At 38.0% G+C, this 15,511-nt stretch overlaps 1 protein-coding gene across 3 annotated transcripts in view; it reads right to left on the bottom strand.

The window, feature by feature from the left end:
* Positions 1–6,032: 6,032 nt before the first annotated feature.
* LOC110834374 (neuropeptide CCHamide-1 receptor-like) overlaps positions 6,033–15,511 on the bottom strand; it is a 92,966-nt gene continuing 83,487 nt past the window's right edge. For all 3 annotated transcript variants that reach the window (XM_022073467.2, XM_087358495.1, XM_087358496.1), the window contains 2 exons: positions 10,908–10,953; positions 6,033–9,642 (listed from right to left, as the gene is read on the bottom strand). In XM_022073467.2, coding sequence (XP_021929159.2) covers positions 8,282–9,637 — 1,356 coding nt within the window. In that variant the 5' untranslated portion in view covers positions 9,638–9,642; positions 10,908–10,953 and the 3' untranslated portion in view covers positions 6,033–8,281. The remainder of the gene's footprint in view (positions 9,643–10,907; positions 10,954–15,511) is intronic.

The following is a 15,511-nucleotide window of genomic DNA, read 5'->3' on the forward strand; positions in this document are numbered from 1 at the left end:
CCGAATTTATTTCTAGGCACGCCAAACTCTGGAAGCGTGTGAGGGAGGACTGTAATTTTTAAAATGTAAATTTTGCCTTCCCTACTTTGAGTTGTTATTTGAGAAGGTGATAGAGGTATACTGTGCAAACTGGAAGTTATATGCGTTTAGATCTGAACCGTGGTCCGCAAAAACTTGGTGTTAGGCCGACACAGAGATTAAAATAAATATTTGTAATCTAGATAAGTTTATATATATATATATATATATATATAATTATATACCCACATACGCAATTTCTAACCCGTTTGGTTTCAGTGTTATCAGATTCTGGGGGAAAGTTTAAGATTTAGTGACACGTAAATACATGGCGACTAATTTAATTAATTAATGAAATCCGACTTTAGAAATTCGTATAGAACGTAAGGGCGGTGCAGACTTGAGAAAAGTGATTTCGCCTGATTTTGGGAATTTATGTTATAATAAAGATTCATGCTGTGGGAGAACACGAAACAAAGTGGCAAAAGATGAGGCAGTGACGGGGTAATACGTCATTTGTTAGAGCTGAGGTTTTCACAGCGATGATGATTGTACTTAAAAATACGAGCGCTACCTTCCAAATCTTTCCCTCTGATTTCTCATTTGAAGTTATAGTCGTGCTTTTAATACAGTGGAATCGTTTAACAAAAGGATAAATAAGAATTGGTAATTCGTATTGAAATGTTAGGCTGTGTTTTAAAGGAGTGCAGTGAGAAAACTTGGTTACATGACAGTGAGCTTTAAAAGTTCGTAGTGTTTCCGGATCTGGAAGAAAGATATTAACGAAGATTTCTGTCTTCTGGGTTATTGCGCTGTGTAGTCTGGTCGATGTTAACCAACGTTTCAGAGGTCATACTGCCTCCGTCATCAGGGCGATCCCAGAAGACAGAAATCTTCATACTCACCGCTGTGAGAACCTCAAGTCTTACAAAGATATTAACGTTTGCGTAATAAGAAGATTTATGATTCGTACTCTTCAGTGTGAATAGGATAACCAAATCAAGGAGCATGAAATGAGAGGGCACGTAGCACGCATGGGGGATGAAACTGGAAAACGTGAAGCGAAGAGATAGTTCGGAACACCCAGGTGCAAATAGTTAAATAATATTAACATTTTTAGTAAGGAAACAATGTGAGGTTTGGACTGGATTCGTCTGGTTCAGTACAGGGACTTGTGGCTTATGTATGAAGACAGAAAAAATGAAATGTGTACTTTAACTTCTTAACCCAAGAACCTGCTACAAAGTGTCAAAAGTTTGTGGAATAAAAGCAGAAAAAGAAATCCGAGCGAAACTGCTTTCTTTAACATTTTTAACGGATCTGAACAAAGTGTGCGAATGAGGCATTGAGAACTATGTGAATGTGTGAAAGAGTTTTGCAGTCTCAGAGGGGAACAGTGGAGCTCTCATTCCAAAGGAAGAATAAATTTTGTCCTTTGAAACTTCAAAGTTTAAGCTTTCGGGCCGCGCTGCTTGTTCATTAACATTATGTTGAAGAACGCTGCAGGGTCTCATACCAGGACCTTAATATTTTCAGAACAAGGGGTTTTAAACTATGGTTAGCATACCCCATTCAAAACGCTAAGACATATGAAAATTCCTTTTCAGCGCAGGTTTTACGTTTCCAAGAGTAGGAAAGTTGCTGTTGGCTTTGCGGGGAATAGCTAATCAGCAGAACAAGGTTCAACACTTCACTAGACAACCATTTTTCATGATAGATATACCACGTCATCACACATTTAGTGACGTGCATTTGACTGGACACGATAATGCAAGTAAAAGAGGGCAGAGGAGGTCTCGTGAAGTGTAAACTGTTGTAACTGATGGATGAAGGGACGGAGAAAGGAGTTACTGAAGTCGATATTTTAAATGCAAGCAGAGCCAGGTGTCACTGTAAGATTGGCTGCTGACAGCATGGAGGCGTGCGGTCTCGAGAAACATGTTAATAACAGAGTTAAAAGGATCTAAACATTTTATCTTCATGAATTTAATTTTTTTTAGTACAGACACATCTAAATAATGTCACTGCACTGTGTATTTGGGATGCAGGTCTTAAGTCATGGTACGCTCACTACACTGTTGTAGATCAATTTTATTTCTTTATTTCTCCATTAATCCGTTGAAATATTCGCCTCATGTTTTTTGATTGTGGCGGTTTAATTACTATTTTTGTTGTTAATAGCATGTAATTTACACTACTAATTTACATTACTAGACACAGATTAGAAAAGCTACAATTCTGATATAAATAAACCCATGGAGCAGAGTGTTCTGCTTGATTGTGCGATCAGTTAGTCAAGAAATTCCTGCTCTTTAATGGAACCTAAGGGTTCGTTAGCGGTTAGAACGCTGGCCTTGTAATCCTGGGGTCTCGGGTTCGATTCCCGGCGGTGCCCGAATTTATAACTTGTGTTGGGCAAGGCCGTGGTCTAGGCAACACGGAGTTTTCCTCCGGGGGCTTCCCCGGTTTCTCCGTGGCATCCCAACAATTACTCCATTCACACACAGAAGAAGGCAATGGCAAACCACTTCTGGATCATCTGCCAAGAACGTATATGAACAGGTCCCAGTCCGAGAAAAGGATGGAAGGATCCTCTTCATATGGACCTGTCGTCAGACAGAACACTAAATAAATAAAATAAGGGTTCGTTATCGTATTTACCAAAACCAGGCACCGGTAAAAGTTATGTGCCAGATGAATCCAGTCTACAACCTTTAACATATTCCTCTAAATTCAATTTTAATATTATTGTCCCATCTACGCATGGATTTTCTCAGTGGTTTCTTCACTACAGGCTTTTTAAAAAAAAGATTCTGCACGCATTGCACATCGCCCCCATGCGCACTGCATGTTTCGCCCATACCAGCCTTCCTGATCTGATCATAATAGCTGGTCAACTAAAACATTTGTCGAGCTTCTAATTATGCAGTTTTAGCTAAACTAATGCCACTTTACCCCTCTTAGTTTCATGTATTCTCCGCATAAAGTAGTGTCAACTCAAGAGTTGCTAAAATGCTGTTCTCTGTTGCATAAAATGCCTTATTGATAAATACTATTTATAAACCCACTCATTTAAGAAACTCAGGAGAATTATACAGATCACGATGTTCAAACCCGGTCGATAATTAATCGAAATGGGCATCGTTTTTATATCCTCCTTCCAGAAAATTTCTGGCAGAACTGTCACTTTATTTTTTTTATTTGTAGTGTTCTGTCTGACGACAGGTCCATATGAACAGGATCCTTCCATCCTTTTCTCGGACTGGGACCTGTTCATATACGTTCTTGGCAGATGATCTAGAAGTGGTTTGCCATTGCCTTCTTCTGTGTGTGAATGGAATAATTGTTGGGATGCCACGGAGAAACCGGGGAAGCCCCCGGAGGAAAACTCCGTATTGCCTAGACCACGGCCTTGCCCAACACAAGTTATAAATTCGGGCACAGCCGGGAATCGAACCCGAGACCCCAGGATTACAAGGCCAGCGTTCTAACCGCTAGACCACCGTGGAAACTTGAACTGTCACTACAGTAACATTAATAATTTGTGATTTTAAAGTCGTTATTAAAAGTAATGGATGAAACAAATTTGCGGGTTTATACCACCGAAACATTTTTATTCGTTTGCTTGTCTATCGCGTATGTGGAATCTAAACGTGGCATAACGAGGAAATTATGTCGAACCACTGTAAAAAAAATGGCAGAGCTACAAGTTGTCCAACACAGCTTACACGATGCTACGTTTAGGTACATTGAGACGTTTTAACTGCAGAAACAGGGACATGTATTTTAGTGCACATAACAAACAAACACAATATCACACACACCAAATGTTGTCTGCCAAAGATTAGTGTGAACTCACAATACCAGTTAAATATAGACGTGTACTGATATAAACTTCCTGTTATGCGTCCATTTTCTTTGCTTTTGCCAAAGGCTTCATAAATTCGTTGTTTCACATTACCATGGAAATTGGATCTATTTCATCCAGATGAATGCTGTAATAAATAATGACGTGGAAAACTAATCGTGAAATGAATTAATTGCTGTAATACAAATGAAAGCGTTGTAAAGTTGAATCGAGTTTGCCAATAATCAGTTACAGAAGCATTGTGACTTTTCAGCATCAAAAGTACACACGATTTCCCCTATCCCCTCTGAATCCCTCACAGAATTTTTGTCACATCATATCTGTTGTAGTTCAAAACCAGGTTATAATCACATGAAATTAAATCCTGATCCGACTATAAACGAAATCAGTGATTGAACTCTGTTCAGTGTTTTGACAGTGAAAACCATTATTAAACATCTGTCCTCATTGCGTACTTCATATGTCCAGATATTTTGTATGATGATCCGGTTATGAGAAAACAGATAAAATTTTATTTAATTTTTTGTGAAGTGGTGGTTGTGTTTGACAAGTACGCACTAAAATTAAATCTGCCCAGGAAGTTTTAATGTAGACACCAGTACAAAATTTAATCAAAGTCCATGTAATAGTTCTGGGATTTGTAATATGCGGGCAGACAGAGTGATGGGGAGACCGACGGATGGACATGACGTCATCTGTATCCGTTCATTTCCATCTACGAAGAACACAATGGCTTGAACTGCATGCAGCACCATTGTGAAAGGAAACGCGAGGAAATAAGAGTTTCTGCAAATCATGCCATCATGCAAATTAAGATGTCCTACTTTCCTGTACTTGTAGATATTGCCACCACCGTAGTCATGAACCATAATTAGAAGCGCGTATAGACATAGCTATAGCCACGGTTAGAACGCTGGCCTTGTAATCCTGGAGTCTCGGGTTCGATTCCCGGCGGTGCCCGAATTTATAACTTGTGTTGGGCAAGGCCGTGGTCTAGGCAACACGGAGTTTTCCTCCGGGGGCTTCCCCGGTTTCTCCGTGGCATCCCAACAATTACTCCATTCACACACAGAAGAAGGCAATGGCAAACCACTTCTGGATCATCTGCCAAGAACGTATATGAACAGGTCCCAGTCCGAGAAAAGGATGGAAGGATCCTGTTCATATGGACCTGTCGTCAGACAGAACACTAAATAAATAAAAAATAGACATAGAATAGACGCGACTATAATGTCAATGACGAGAGGTGGAAATCTTCTTTATGCTTACAATTTTAATATGACAAGAAGCCGTTATAAGGCTCAATAAAAATGCGTGGTCAGCGAGTAGTGAGTTGGAAATGCTTTTCATTGTTATCTGATGGATGCGGGCAGTTATTATCGGAGTCTCAGAACAGTTCGATCATTGTTGTTGACAGGAAGGGAACGAATGGAAATGGCCTAAATGAGAAAGAGGGACGAGGGAAGTGCAAATAATGGAAGGTGACAGCAAAGGAAATGACGAATTAGTGGCAAGATGAATGTAAGTACGTCATGACACAATTTTTATGAGTCGATTCTAGAGTTGCTTGCGCTCCGATACGTTTTAATTCGGAGACATCTCGATAAGAACTAGTTTTTAAAAATGATTTTCAGTGAAGTGTTTGAAGTGAGGAGGCATTGTTCACCTGTCGCCTATTCTTTAGCACGTTAATATATCTGTCTTCTCATAGGATACAATTTGGTGCTGATGAGCTACTCCAAATCTGCTGGGTGAATTTTACTTCAGTCCTTAGCAGTGTGATATAACCAGTACTTTACATTACTATCAAATTAAATATAAATTATTTTAGCAAGTTAGGAAATTCATACATAGTATAAAAATTTGTATACATTCGCAAATATTTTTACATCTGACCTTCGTGACCAGATCTCTTCGATTAAGTTCAGTTTTAGGTATATATTCTGATCTTCAGGAACGTGGTATAAGAAATCGGTTGGTTTATTTACTTCAACATAGAAACAAATATTTCGGAAGGATTTGTTAAACATTTATTACAACGTAAACAATGTTAAAGTAAGCTACATGCCAGTTTTTTTTTTGTATAAGGAAGGATTATGAAACAGTAAGGAGACGTGTCAGATTTAGGATAATTAACTTTCAAAACTTTTGCCACAGTAATTAACATTTTATTGATGCATCTTCCAAGAACAATAAGTTGTGTTTTATATAGAATGGACACCATTACAGATCTTCGGGTGAAAGTAACATTTACAAATAAAATAACAATTATTACAACGTTGAATATTGAAGCAGGAATATAACACTTAGAAAGATTTAATTCTTTCGCGTACATGTACGTACTTGAAAATCTGGGATATTTACGTATCCCATTTTTGTATAAGATTTTATAATTAGAAAATGTTTTGCTTTTCCCCTTACGTTTACTCATATGAAACTTCAGATCAGATCTAAAATATCAAATAACCACTGTCGTTTTAATAATACATTTATATATTGTGACATCAAAGATTTTTAGTTCGTGCTGTACTAAAGAAGCGGTTTTCATTATCTTTGGTTGCGTGTTTTTGAAGAAATTTCACGCTTGAGATCTGACGTCTGCTTATACTATTGCAGTAGCAATTTTAGCCCTCTGACAAGTAGATATGTTCTTTGAGACAATCACATAGAATACACGCACTCTTTTTACTCGGACAAAGATTTATAAACCATACACATGAGAAACTTTTATACACTCTTTTATACAGCTTATCCAGATGAATTCACTCTTTCATCCGTTATGTCTCTCTTTCACACATTCATTCCCTCTCGCTGTAGAATAAGAGATATTTATATACACTCTTTTTACATTTTTCTACATGTTTGCAGAATCAAAAACACTTACTTACAAAAAGCGTGGACAGCAAATATTAAGCAATCTTTAGCGCTCACAAAGAAGAAATTGACTAGAAACTTTAAATATGTGACTGTTGAACCCACTTCACTCGTAAAGTTATTTCTAGATGTTGAAGTGAATTACTATTGAAGTTTCATGAGGTCTTTCTAGATTATTACAGTTACTGAATAGATTCATACATTTCATTCCACACCCTCACTAAAAAAAAACACACACACACATTTTATCTTGGATTTGGCGAGTGTCATTGTAGTAAATGTAAACTACAATCTTTGTATTTACTTGAAGATTTTTACTAGTATCTCTGGACTGTGACTGGTTCAGAGCAAACACTAAGGTATCATCGCCGGATGTTAAATGTCTTCTTTCCTTAGTAACTTCATCTCTTCATCTTATGTTCTGATCCGCCAGAACACGCTTTTATCTATTAGAACCACTCACTTATAGACAAAAATCTTTTTTTTGCAAGAAATATTATGCGTATAAAGTACGGGTTTATGATACAAGAGAGGGATTGATTTTTTGAACTAGACGTATAATTGCACCAGTGGGGAAGTGATACATTATCAGAGCAACAGCCGATTTTATTTTGAACTAAGTTTCACACGATTTGTACCGCTGATTAAGATATTGTTCGGTACAACCAGGGTATTTTGTCCAGTGACAGACTCTGTAGTTTTACAAAACACATTTATTCTGCGTTTCTTGAAAAGAAAAAAGTATTTGCGTGGACGAGGGAACCATTTAGTGAATCGATCACTAGAGACTACTAAACGTCGTGCATGTGACACTGTCACAAGAAGCAGTGGAAATATCTTGAGCCACAATTTAGGAATTTGCTTTGAGAAATATGATAACCACGGAAAACTAGATTAAGATGCATTCCGGTGATGTAATCCCTACAGTCTACACTTAATATTACTTAATAAATTCTGTACTCCCTCTTCAGTAGGTACAGCAGATTTGTTTAGGATGATATATATATAGATGTATTTTAATACTGCGTTGTATGTTCATTTCTATGCATAATTAATCATCTAATAATGACACACATTGTCCACAAGTTATCAGTCTAAGAGATTCCTATCTAACTAAATAAGGTATGGGATAATTTTCATTTGACATTGAATATTTGTTCAATAGCAGGCTTAGATGGGAAGCAAAATGTGTTTTCAGTGTAACAGGAAATGGTCGTCTATGGGGATAAAATTCTCTGTGAGAAGTTGGTACACTTGCGACAAATTTAATTTAACCGCGGTTGGTATTATCTTCACTGGAAGTCACTACAGTGCAAAAGGAAGGTATTTTGAATACGTTCTTAACCAAGAAGCTCCAGTTTACTCACAACAGTGTTGAGTATTGGGATTCGTAATAATGCTTACTTGTCACAATTTGGGAAAACCAATGAAATGCAAAACTGTCCGAGGCCCCTGGGATAATTACTTTGGATTTTTACTGGTGAAGAAATGGAACAGAATGCGGTTTGACGTGGCTTCCAACTAGTCCTCCGTGTGCATTTCTTTAGCATTCCCCAGCAAACCTCCGTTCAAGAAGGTGGTGATACTGATCTCTTCAGTGGGTTGGTTGGCAAGAGTGTGTTTCCTCTTGGTGCTACTGCGGTAGTGTGCGATTGTGCTTGAATCCCATGTTGATTTTGTGCACGTCGCATATCTTCTGGACGAAGTAATTGTTCCCAAGTGTCTCCTACTGGTTACACTGGCTCTGCAGCTGTTACTTCCGCCGACGCTTCGCCCTCGACCGCTTCCAGAAGCCCTCCTGCAGCAGATGCACAACAAGTACCTGTTGAAGTGCTTGCGGAATGTACCGCTGACGCAGTACAGTGCTATGGGGTTGATGCACGAGTTGATGAAGCTCAGACAAAATCCGATGATGCGAAATGCGTGCCAGAAGCCATTGAACTGTTCATTGGCTGCTTCTTGATCGCTGTAGAACCATAGCATGAAGACATGCTGTGGGAAGAAACATACAGCGAAAACTATGACGAAGGCAAGAACCATCTTAGCGACTTTCTTCCTGGCTCTGATCTGTCTCGCTTGGCCTTGCATTTCTCCAGGCATATTTTTGGTACTAAGAATGAGGTGCCTTGCCATAAGAAGGTAGAAGAACGAGATAATAATTAGTGGGATGGCGTAATAGATTATGAATTTGGCGATCACCATAGATTTAGCATAAACTTCGCCCCATGACACTCGGAATGGATAACAGAAACTAAAACTTTTAGTGTCATTGATCTTCAGTATTCTTATGTGAGATGCAATAGCAGCTGGCAGTGCGCATGCGATGGCTAATATCCAGATGAAAATAGCTGTTAGAATGGTCAGTTTTGTGGCCCTGCGTCCACCGCCACCTGTATGCAATTTTCGCATTGGGTCGACAATAGCGAAGAAGCGATCAGCGCTTAGTGCAGTCAGTGTGAACACTGACACGCCAATGGATATATCCTTCACACACTCTGACATCTTGCAGATCAGTTCTCCGTATGGCCACGTGTCGACAGTGTACACTGTCGAGGTGAAGGGCACGCAAGTGACGATCACTAGAAGGTCTCCTAGAGCCAGGCTGAATATGTAAGTGTTGGGGACGTTCCTCATATTGCGGTGACGTATAAAGATGAGCACCAGGGTGCCATTTCCAAGGACACCAACCACGAAGATGAGGGCGAACAGGATCGGAACGATATAGGTCTCGGGTCTCTCCGCGTAGTCGACGTATGGAATCTGAGTGGTGTTCGTACCGTTCGCATTTATATAAACTGCTGGTTGGAGCGTGGAGTTGCTATCTGTCAGATAGCTGTCCATGTCCGAAGTAATATTTGTTTCGATTATCACCCCCATGCCGTCTGAAAGTAAATACAAGATTTAGCTATGCTGTGTTATTCACGTGCCCTCGTTGATTCATGGTCATTTGTATTATGTAACTTTTAGATTCATGTCCGGTAGTTATACATTTTTACACTTTAGACACTGAGTGTTTCAACCCAGCTGGCGTTGAGTTCAAATAAAACAATTAGAACACGCTGTTAACAGCATATTTTACCGTTAATTCATCTCTTGTCTCTAAGTGATCTGTTTTTGACTTCTTCAGAAATATACAGTTTTTCAGCTGAAGTTATCTTCTGTTTCACATATATGTCATAAGTTATAAATACACTATATCATAAGTGACTGTATTTTGTCAAAGAAAACATTACTTCTCTCAGTCTTATTGATATTAAATCATATCATGTCGTTAGATTAGTAGTGACTTAAAAATGTTTACAACTCTGTTGTTATTTGTCAGTAACACTTCACTGTTGCACATTTTTCTGACGTAATATTCGAAGTGGTAAATCATTCTCTACCATTTAACGTTATGAAAAACAAAGTTTATGCGAATAATAATTAAAAATTTAGTTCCTACGTTTAAAGAAAGAACGCAACTCCTTTAAAAAGATCACCTGATTGATTTTGTTTAGTGAAATATTCGTTATTTATTCTGTGAACTTTAGCTTCTCTTATGTCTTCAAACAGAAAGCATCGGAGTTTCAGATAAATTACTTCTTTTGACAGCGAAGCTGTTGTATGTTTCGTTTACAGTACACGCCGGCGAATTTTGTCAAGACGTCAGAATATTATTATTGCATCGCTTGAATTGAGATTTCCTTGAAAACCAAACATCACTTGCGACATGTTTAGCCTGTGGGCGCATTCCTTTATCGCCGCGGGGCACGTGGTGAGATTTTCGCCTGCAAAATTTACATCACTGTCTCCTATTAAGATGCCGCTTGTGTACTGCCGAGCAATGCAATTTAATGTGGCGCGTTGGATAAGACTGTAAATAGATTATGTCTCCATGTTAGACGTTTAATTCTCTTTTGCCGCACGTCGTCTTGTTCGTATTGTTTGTGATTGTCGCGAGAGAGGCAGGCCGAGCTGCGATTTCCAAGGTAAATGTTAACATTTTCGTATTTTACTTGGTTTATTGCATTATGTCAGCTGCTTTTAGCCGTTAACTTTAGTTTAATGACATCAAATTCTTTGTCTGTGTGTTCTAAAATTCTCTTATTAATTCTGTGTCTTCACAGTTTCGTAACTTTGTTGTTGTTGTTGTGTGGGATTCCCATACCTCGTTCAGTCTTCTTGGGTGCTCCGTATATTGTGACGTGTTTTGTCTGAAACGAAAACAAATATAAGATGAGAAAAGGCTGTGGAGAGTTGTATCAATGGGAAAGTTAGATAGAAGGGGTTGGCAGTAATAGATTGATTTTCCGACAGGTTTGTACATGTTTGTGATTGAAGTTTTCTTGTTTCAATGACGTCAACAAAGTGAGAAATCAGTGCAGTGCTCTGAACGCGAACAAAGATTGAAAATGGAATGATAGCCTATTTGCAATGAAAGTTATGTTTTGTCTCAATAAATAATTTTATTATAAATGTTATTTTATTTTAATGTTTTAAGGGTAAAATGATTTGTCATCCACCTTATTCTTATAAGGAAAATGACAGAATTTCATGCTTTTAGCGTGAAAAGTGCGCTAATACACAGTCCTTCAGCTAGGTTCGTCGAAGCTGCAAACGTAATGTGCAGATTTTTTAACATTTGAGGAAAATCATCTTCTCCTTTGAAGACATTTTCTCGATATGAATGAAAACAGATGTTAAGATTTATATGCAGGCTGTATCGGGCATCTAATGGCTTACATGAGTTTACACACATTAACAACTATGGTCATTTTCCTCATTAACACACTAGTGTTGTGTTGTTTCACTTTTTAAGTTATACGCCAAGACAGTGTATCACTGTATGTGCCATCACAAGACTGAGTTAAACTACACGGGTAACTAACTCACGGCCGTGAGTCTCCATCTTCATCATACTCCGATTCGGATATAATCGTATATTGGTTTACACACCCCTGATCTGAAGAAATCGTGAGAGGTTGTTCAGACAGGCTCCTTGCACTCTCGATATCGATACAGAGTTCCATGGGAGTAAACATATTTTATCCTTTACCTCGGTCTACAAGTTCGTCTGACCCAAAGACATAAACATTTCCTTACGTGCGACTTGGGAAGGTGTCCCGGGGGAAGGACCTGAGTTGTTTCTCGGACATGACATCATGGGGATCCCGTACAAATAATGCGGAATTGCTTTTCGTTCTTGCTTACAGAAAATAGCAGGTGTAATGGATAGTGCAGTTAAATTTCAGTAATATCCAACAAGAAATAATTGAAAATATGAGCATCACTAACATCGTGGTCGTCACAACTGTAACCGGTTAAGCGTCTGGTCTGTTTCGGTTACATATTATGCCTTTCAGTGCATATTAATACAGCAGACGCTACACCAGATGAATACATAATCCGTATTATCGAAACTTGTGTAATTTATATAAATTTTAACATAATCACATCTCTGCCAAGATATTTTCTTACAACTTACCATTATTCAGTACTAATTTCTTATTTTAGCCATGCTACATTCATATCTCACTGGCTGTTTGATGAAACTACCCTAATAATTCTGTAAAAGAAAATATATAAATTTCTAAGTTCGGTCACATGTAATTATGATAATTCTGTGTTTGTTTCGGTACCATGTAGTATCAGCCTGAGAAGAATCAACCTTTAGTAACCTGTATCAGTAAGAAATTATTTAAACAATTGAACTTTGCCTCTAGTTATAATAGAGTATTAAAATTCGGCAGGTAATTTTGTGTTATAATGACTTGAATATTCAGAGATGTCGATATATTTTACTTTCTGCATTATGTATGAAAACAATGGATTGATGTTTTCACACCGCGATGCAAATTACATCTGACACAAGAGCTTGCAGCTGCCGTTGATGTAACCAATCATATTGCAGTAAAACCAATCGCTGACATCAATCAAATGTTAAAATCCATCAGATTTACATGCAACTAGTTCTCTGATAGACACCGCGCCCCATCAGCAATCCACACGCATCTACATTTGATATTCCTCTCTCACAGGGTTGCCACACCCTAGAGACCAACATTCCCTTTCACAAGATTACAGTTTCCCATCACACTTGGTTTTTATATAATACTAGACCAACTCGCTCCTTTCGGAGCGCTTTCTCTAATCTGATATTTTAGTTCTTTATGTCGCTGTTCAGAGGCCAACTGTTCTTGGTCAGTCAGCTTTTTACGTCCAACACCACCCTTTCAAATCTTCGTCTGATTTTTTTCCCTTCTGTTTTTGTTGAATACGTTTTTCTACTTTTATCAATGTAAGTCTTACTTCGCTTTCCTTCATTTGTTAAATAGGTCTGATGGATTAGTTCTTCACGTCGCTGTTCAGAGGTCAACAGTTCTTGGTCAGTCAACTATCTACGTCCAACCCCACCCTTTCAAATCTTCGTCTGATTTTTTGTTCTTGTGTTCTTGTTAAATACGTTTTCCTGCGTTTATCAATATAGGTCTCCCTTCGCTTTCTTTATTTGTTAAGTACGTCTGATGTTTTAGTTCTATACATCGCTGTTCAGAGGCCAACTGATCTTGGTCAGCCAACTTTCTACGTCTAACCCAATCCATACATATCTTCGTTTTTTCTCTTCTACTCTTGGTGAATAAGTTTTTCTACGTTTATCAATGTATGTCTTCCTTAGCTTTTCTTTATTTGTTAAATATGTCTGATGTTTTAGTTCTTTACGTCGCTGTTCAGAGGCCAACTGTTCTTGGTCAGTCAACTTTCTACGTCCAACCCCACCCTTGCAAATCTTCGTCTGTATTTTTTTGCTTAAATCCCACTGTGCTATAGACAATAGTAAAAATGTCACAAGTTCCATTTCATTATTGAATTTTTTTCATATTCTGGAGAAATGCATTTGACAAATCCAATGATTCAGTCTCCTCCACATAATATATACACACACGTACGGAAAGAGCTAGACAAAGTTGACGAAAAACATGAATCCGGAGTTTTAACAAGTTTCACCAGTTTGCTTTGTACAAACAGTGTTTCGGATATATTATTACCTTTTTTTCGGAGAATTTTGAAATCAGTTGTACGTGAACCACAACCTTAAAGGCTGAATGTGATCCGCTTGTCCTATAAAGACAAGGGACTGGACTAATCATGTTGGTGATTATGGGTCAGTGTAGAAGCTGACACCAGGATCTGCGAGTTGCAAACCGAGGTAACGTTTCGTCTCTCCCACGAAATTACAGCGACGTTAGGGTCTCCGCTTACAAAGGCCGAGCTGTGACGCCCATGGTGGTCAATTTACCCCAAGCTGCGATAGATACAGTGTTACCTAATTTGTATCCTGATCAAAAGCTGAATACAAGCGAACTGAACTTGCTTTAAATACCGTTCTTTACTCCTGCAACAGGTTCGAGTCGGACTTTTGAGTTGTACAGAAAAGGCCAGCTGTGCCTTATATTTGGCAGGTACCGTGTTCGAAACTATGTGGCACTCCACCTGCATTTACTGTTTTCATGGTGTTCCTCAGTCGTTAAAGGCGAATTATGGATTAGTTAATCTAAACAGATTACTGCAAATTCCTCACCTTCACTCAATCACGTAATAACATTTTAATTTTATTTGACTCTGAGAAACTTCTGTAATTTAATTACTTATGAATACAATCTAGACATTTCTTTTAGCAAATTTTTTGTGCATTTGCGACTTCATTGCGCTCGTCATCCTTCATAAGCTGTTGTAGGTCTGTCTGAAGAATGAAACAGATGTGCTACTGTGATCACGATTTACAACAACTTTGAATAAGGGACAAAAATGCTTTTCCATGACTTGGTTATTAACACACACCGAACTCACTGATACTTTAACAGCACATTATTTAATATATACAGTTATTTTAAGGTTTAAATTTGTTGATAAAATTAATACCAGTTGCCCTGAGTCTGTCTCAAATTATTACTGCAGAAAGGCCGGGAATGGGGATCTGCATGGTAGGAAAACTTTCGCATTGCTTTGAAGACGCCAGTCAGCATCAAACGATACTCTGAGCTGTATGAATCGCTGCGTTTTTTTTCTGATTTCCATTGGGTCGCTGCTTTTGTATACGTATATGTGTTTTTGTAAATACTGTGTTTATGTGATAACGAATTTATCCGGAAACAGCTTCAATCGAAATTCTACATCTTCTGTATATAAAACACGACTGTTCTGAAATTGACAGCTACTGGAGTCTGCAAGTATGGAACGTGTTCAGGTCTTGTAAGTGGTTACAAGGAATTCTTAATTATCCTTTTGAAGTACGAAGTTAATCTAAATAATACTTAGACATCCAGTCTCTGTCTCAAAGGAAACACAAAGCGTCTCGATTACAAAGATAAATTGGTAAATGCTGTTAGGAAATTAAGCACAGTTTATTCTGGCAATTATTGGAACCCATAAAAATTCCTTGTGAGTAAAATGCAAAGTTACTTTTCGGCTTTAAAATGTGATCCTAAATCCTAGCTATAATACGCAGAGATTGGACAGTTATATAATCTTCCTAGCTCATTTTCCATATCACATTAATTTTCTAATGCCTTTATCAAACTTGTAAAAATAAAAATACATACATTGTTTTAAAAAAAGGGTAGTTTTATATTAGTTTTAAACTTATATTTCAATATTCTAACAAAATATAAAACCGCGATAGTTAATGCAGTATAGAGGCTTGCAGAGGTTTGGATGGCCATAGTTTGATTCCGGGCAGGAAAATTTATTTTTGAATTTCCCATCACATGCATT

The sequence above is a fragment of the Zootermopsis nevadensis genome, unplaced genomic scaffold, assembly GCF_977971745.1.
Source record: "Zootermopsis nevadensis isolate Lab colony 2312 unplaced genomic scaffold, Znev_1.0 Znev_ptg000030l, whole genome shotgun sequence".
Classification (NCBI taxonomy): domain Eukaryota; kingdom Metazoa; phylum Arthropoda; class Insecta; order Blattodea; family Termopsidae; genus Zootermopsis; species Zootermopsis nevadensis.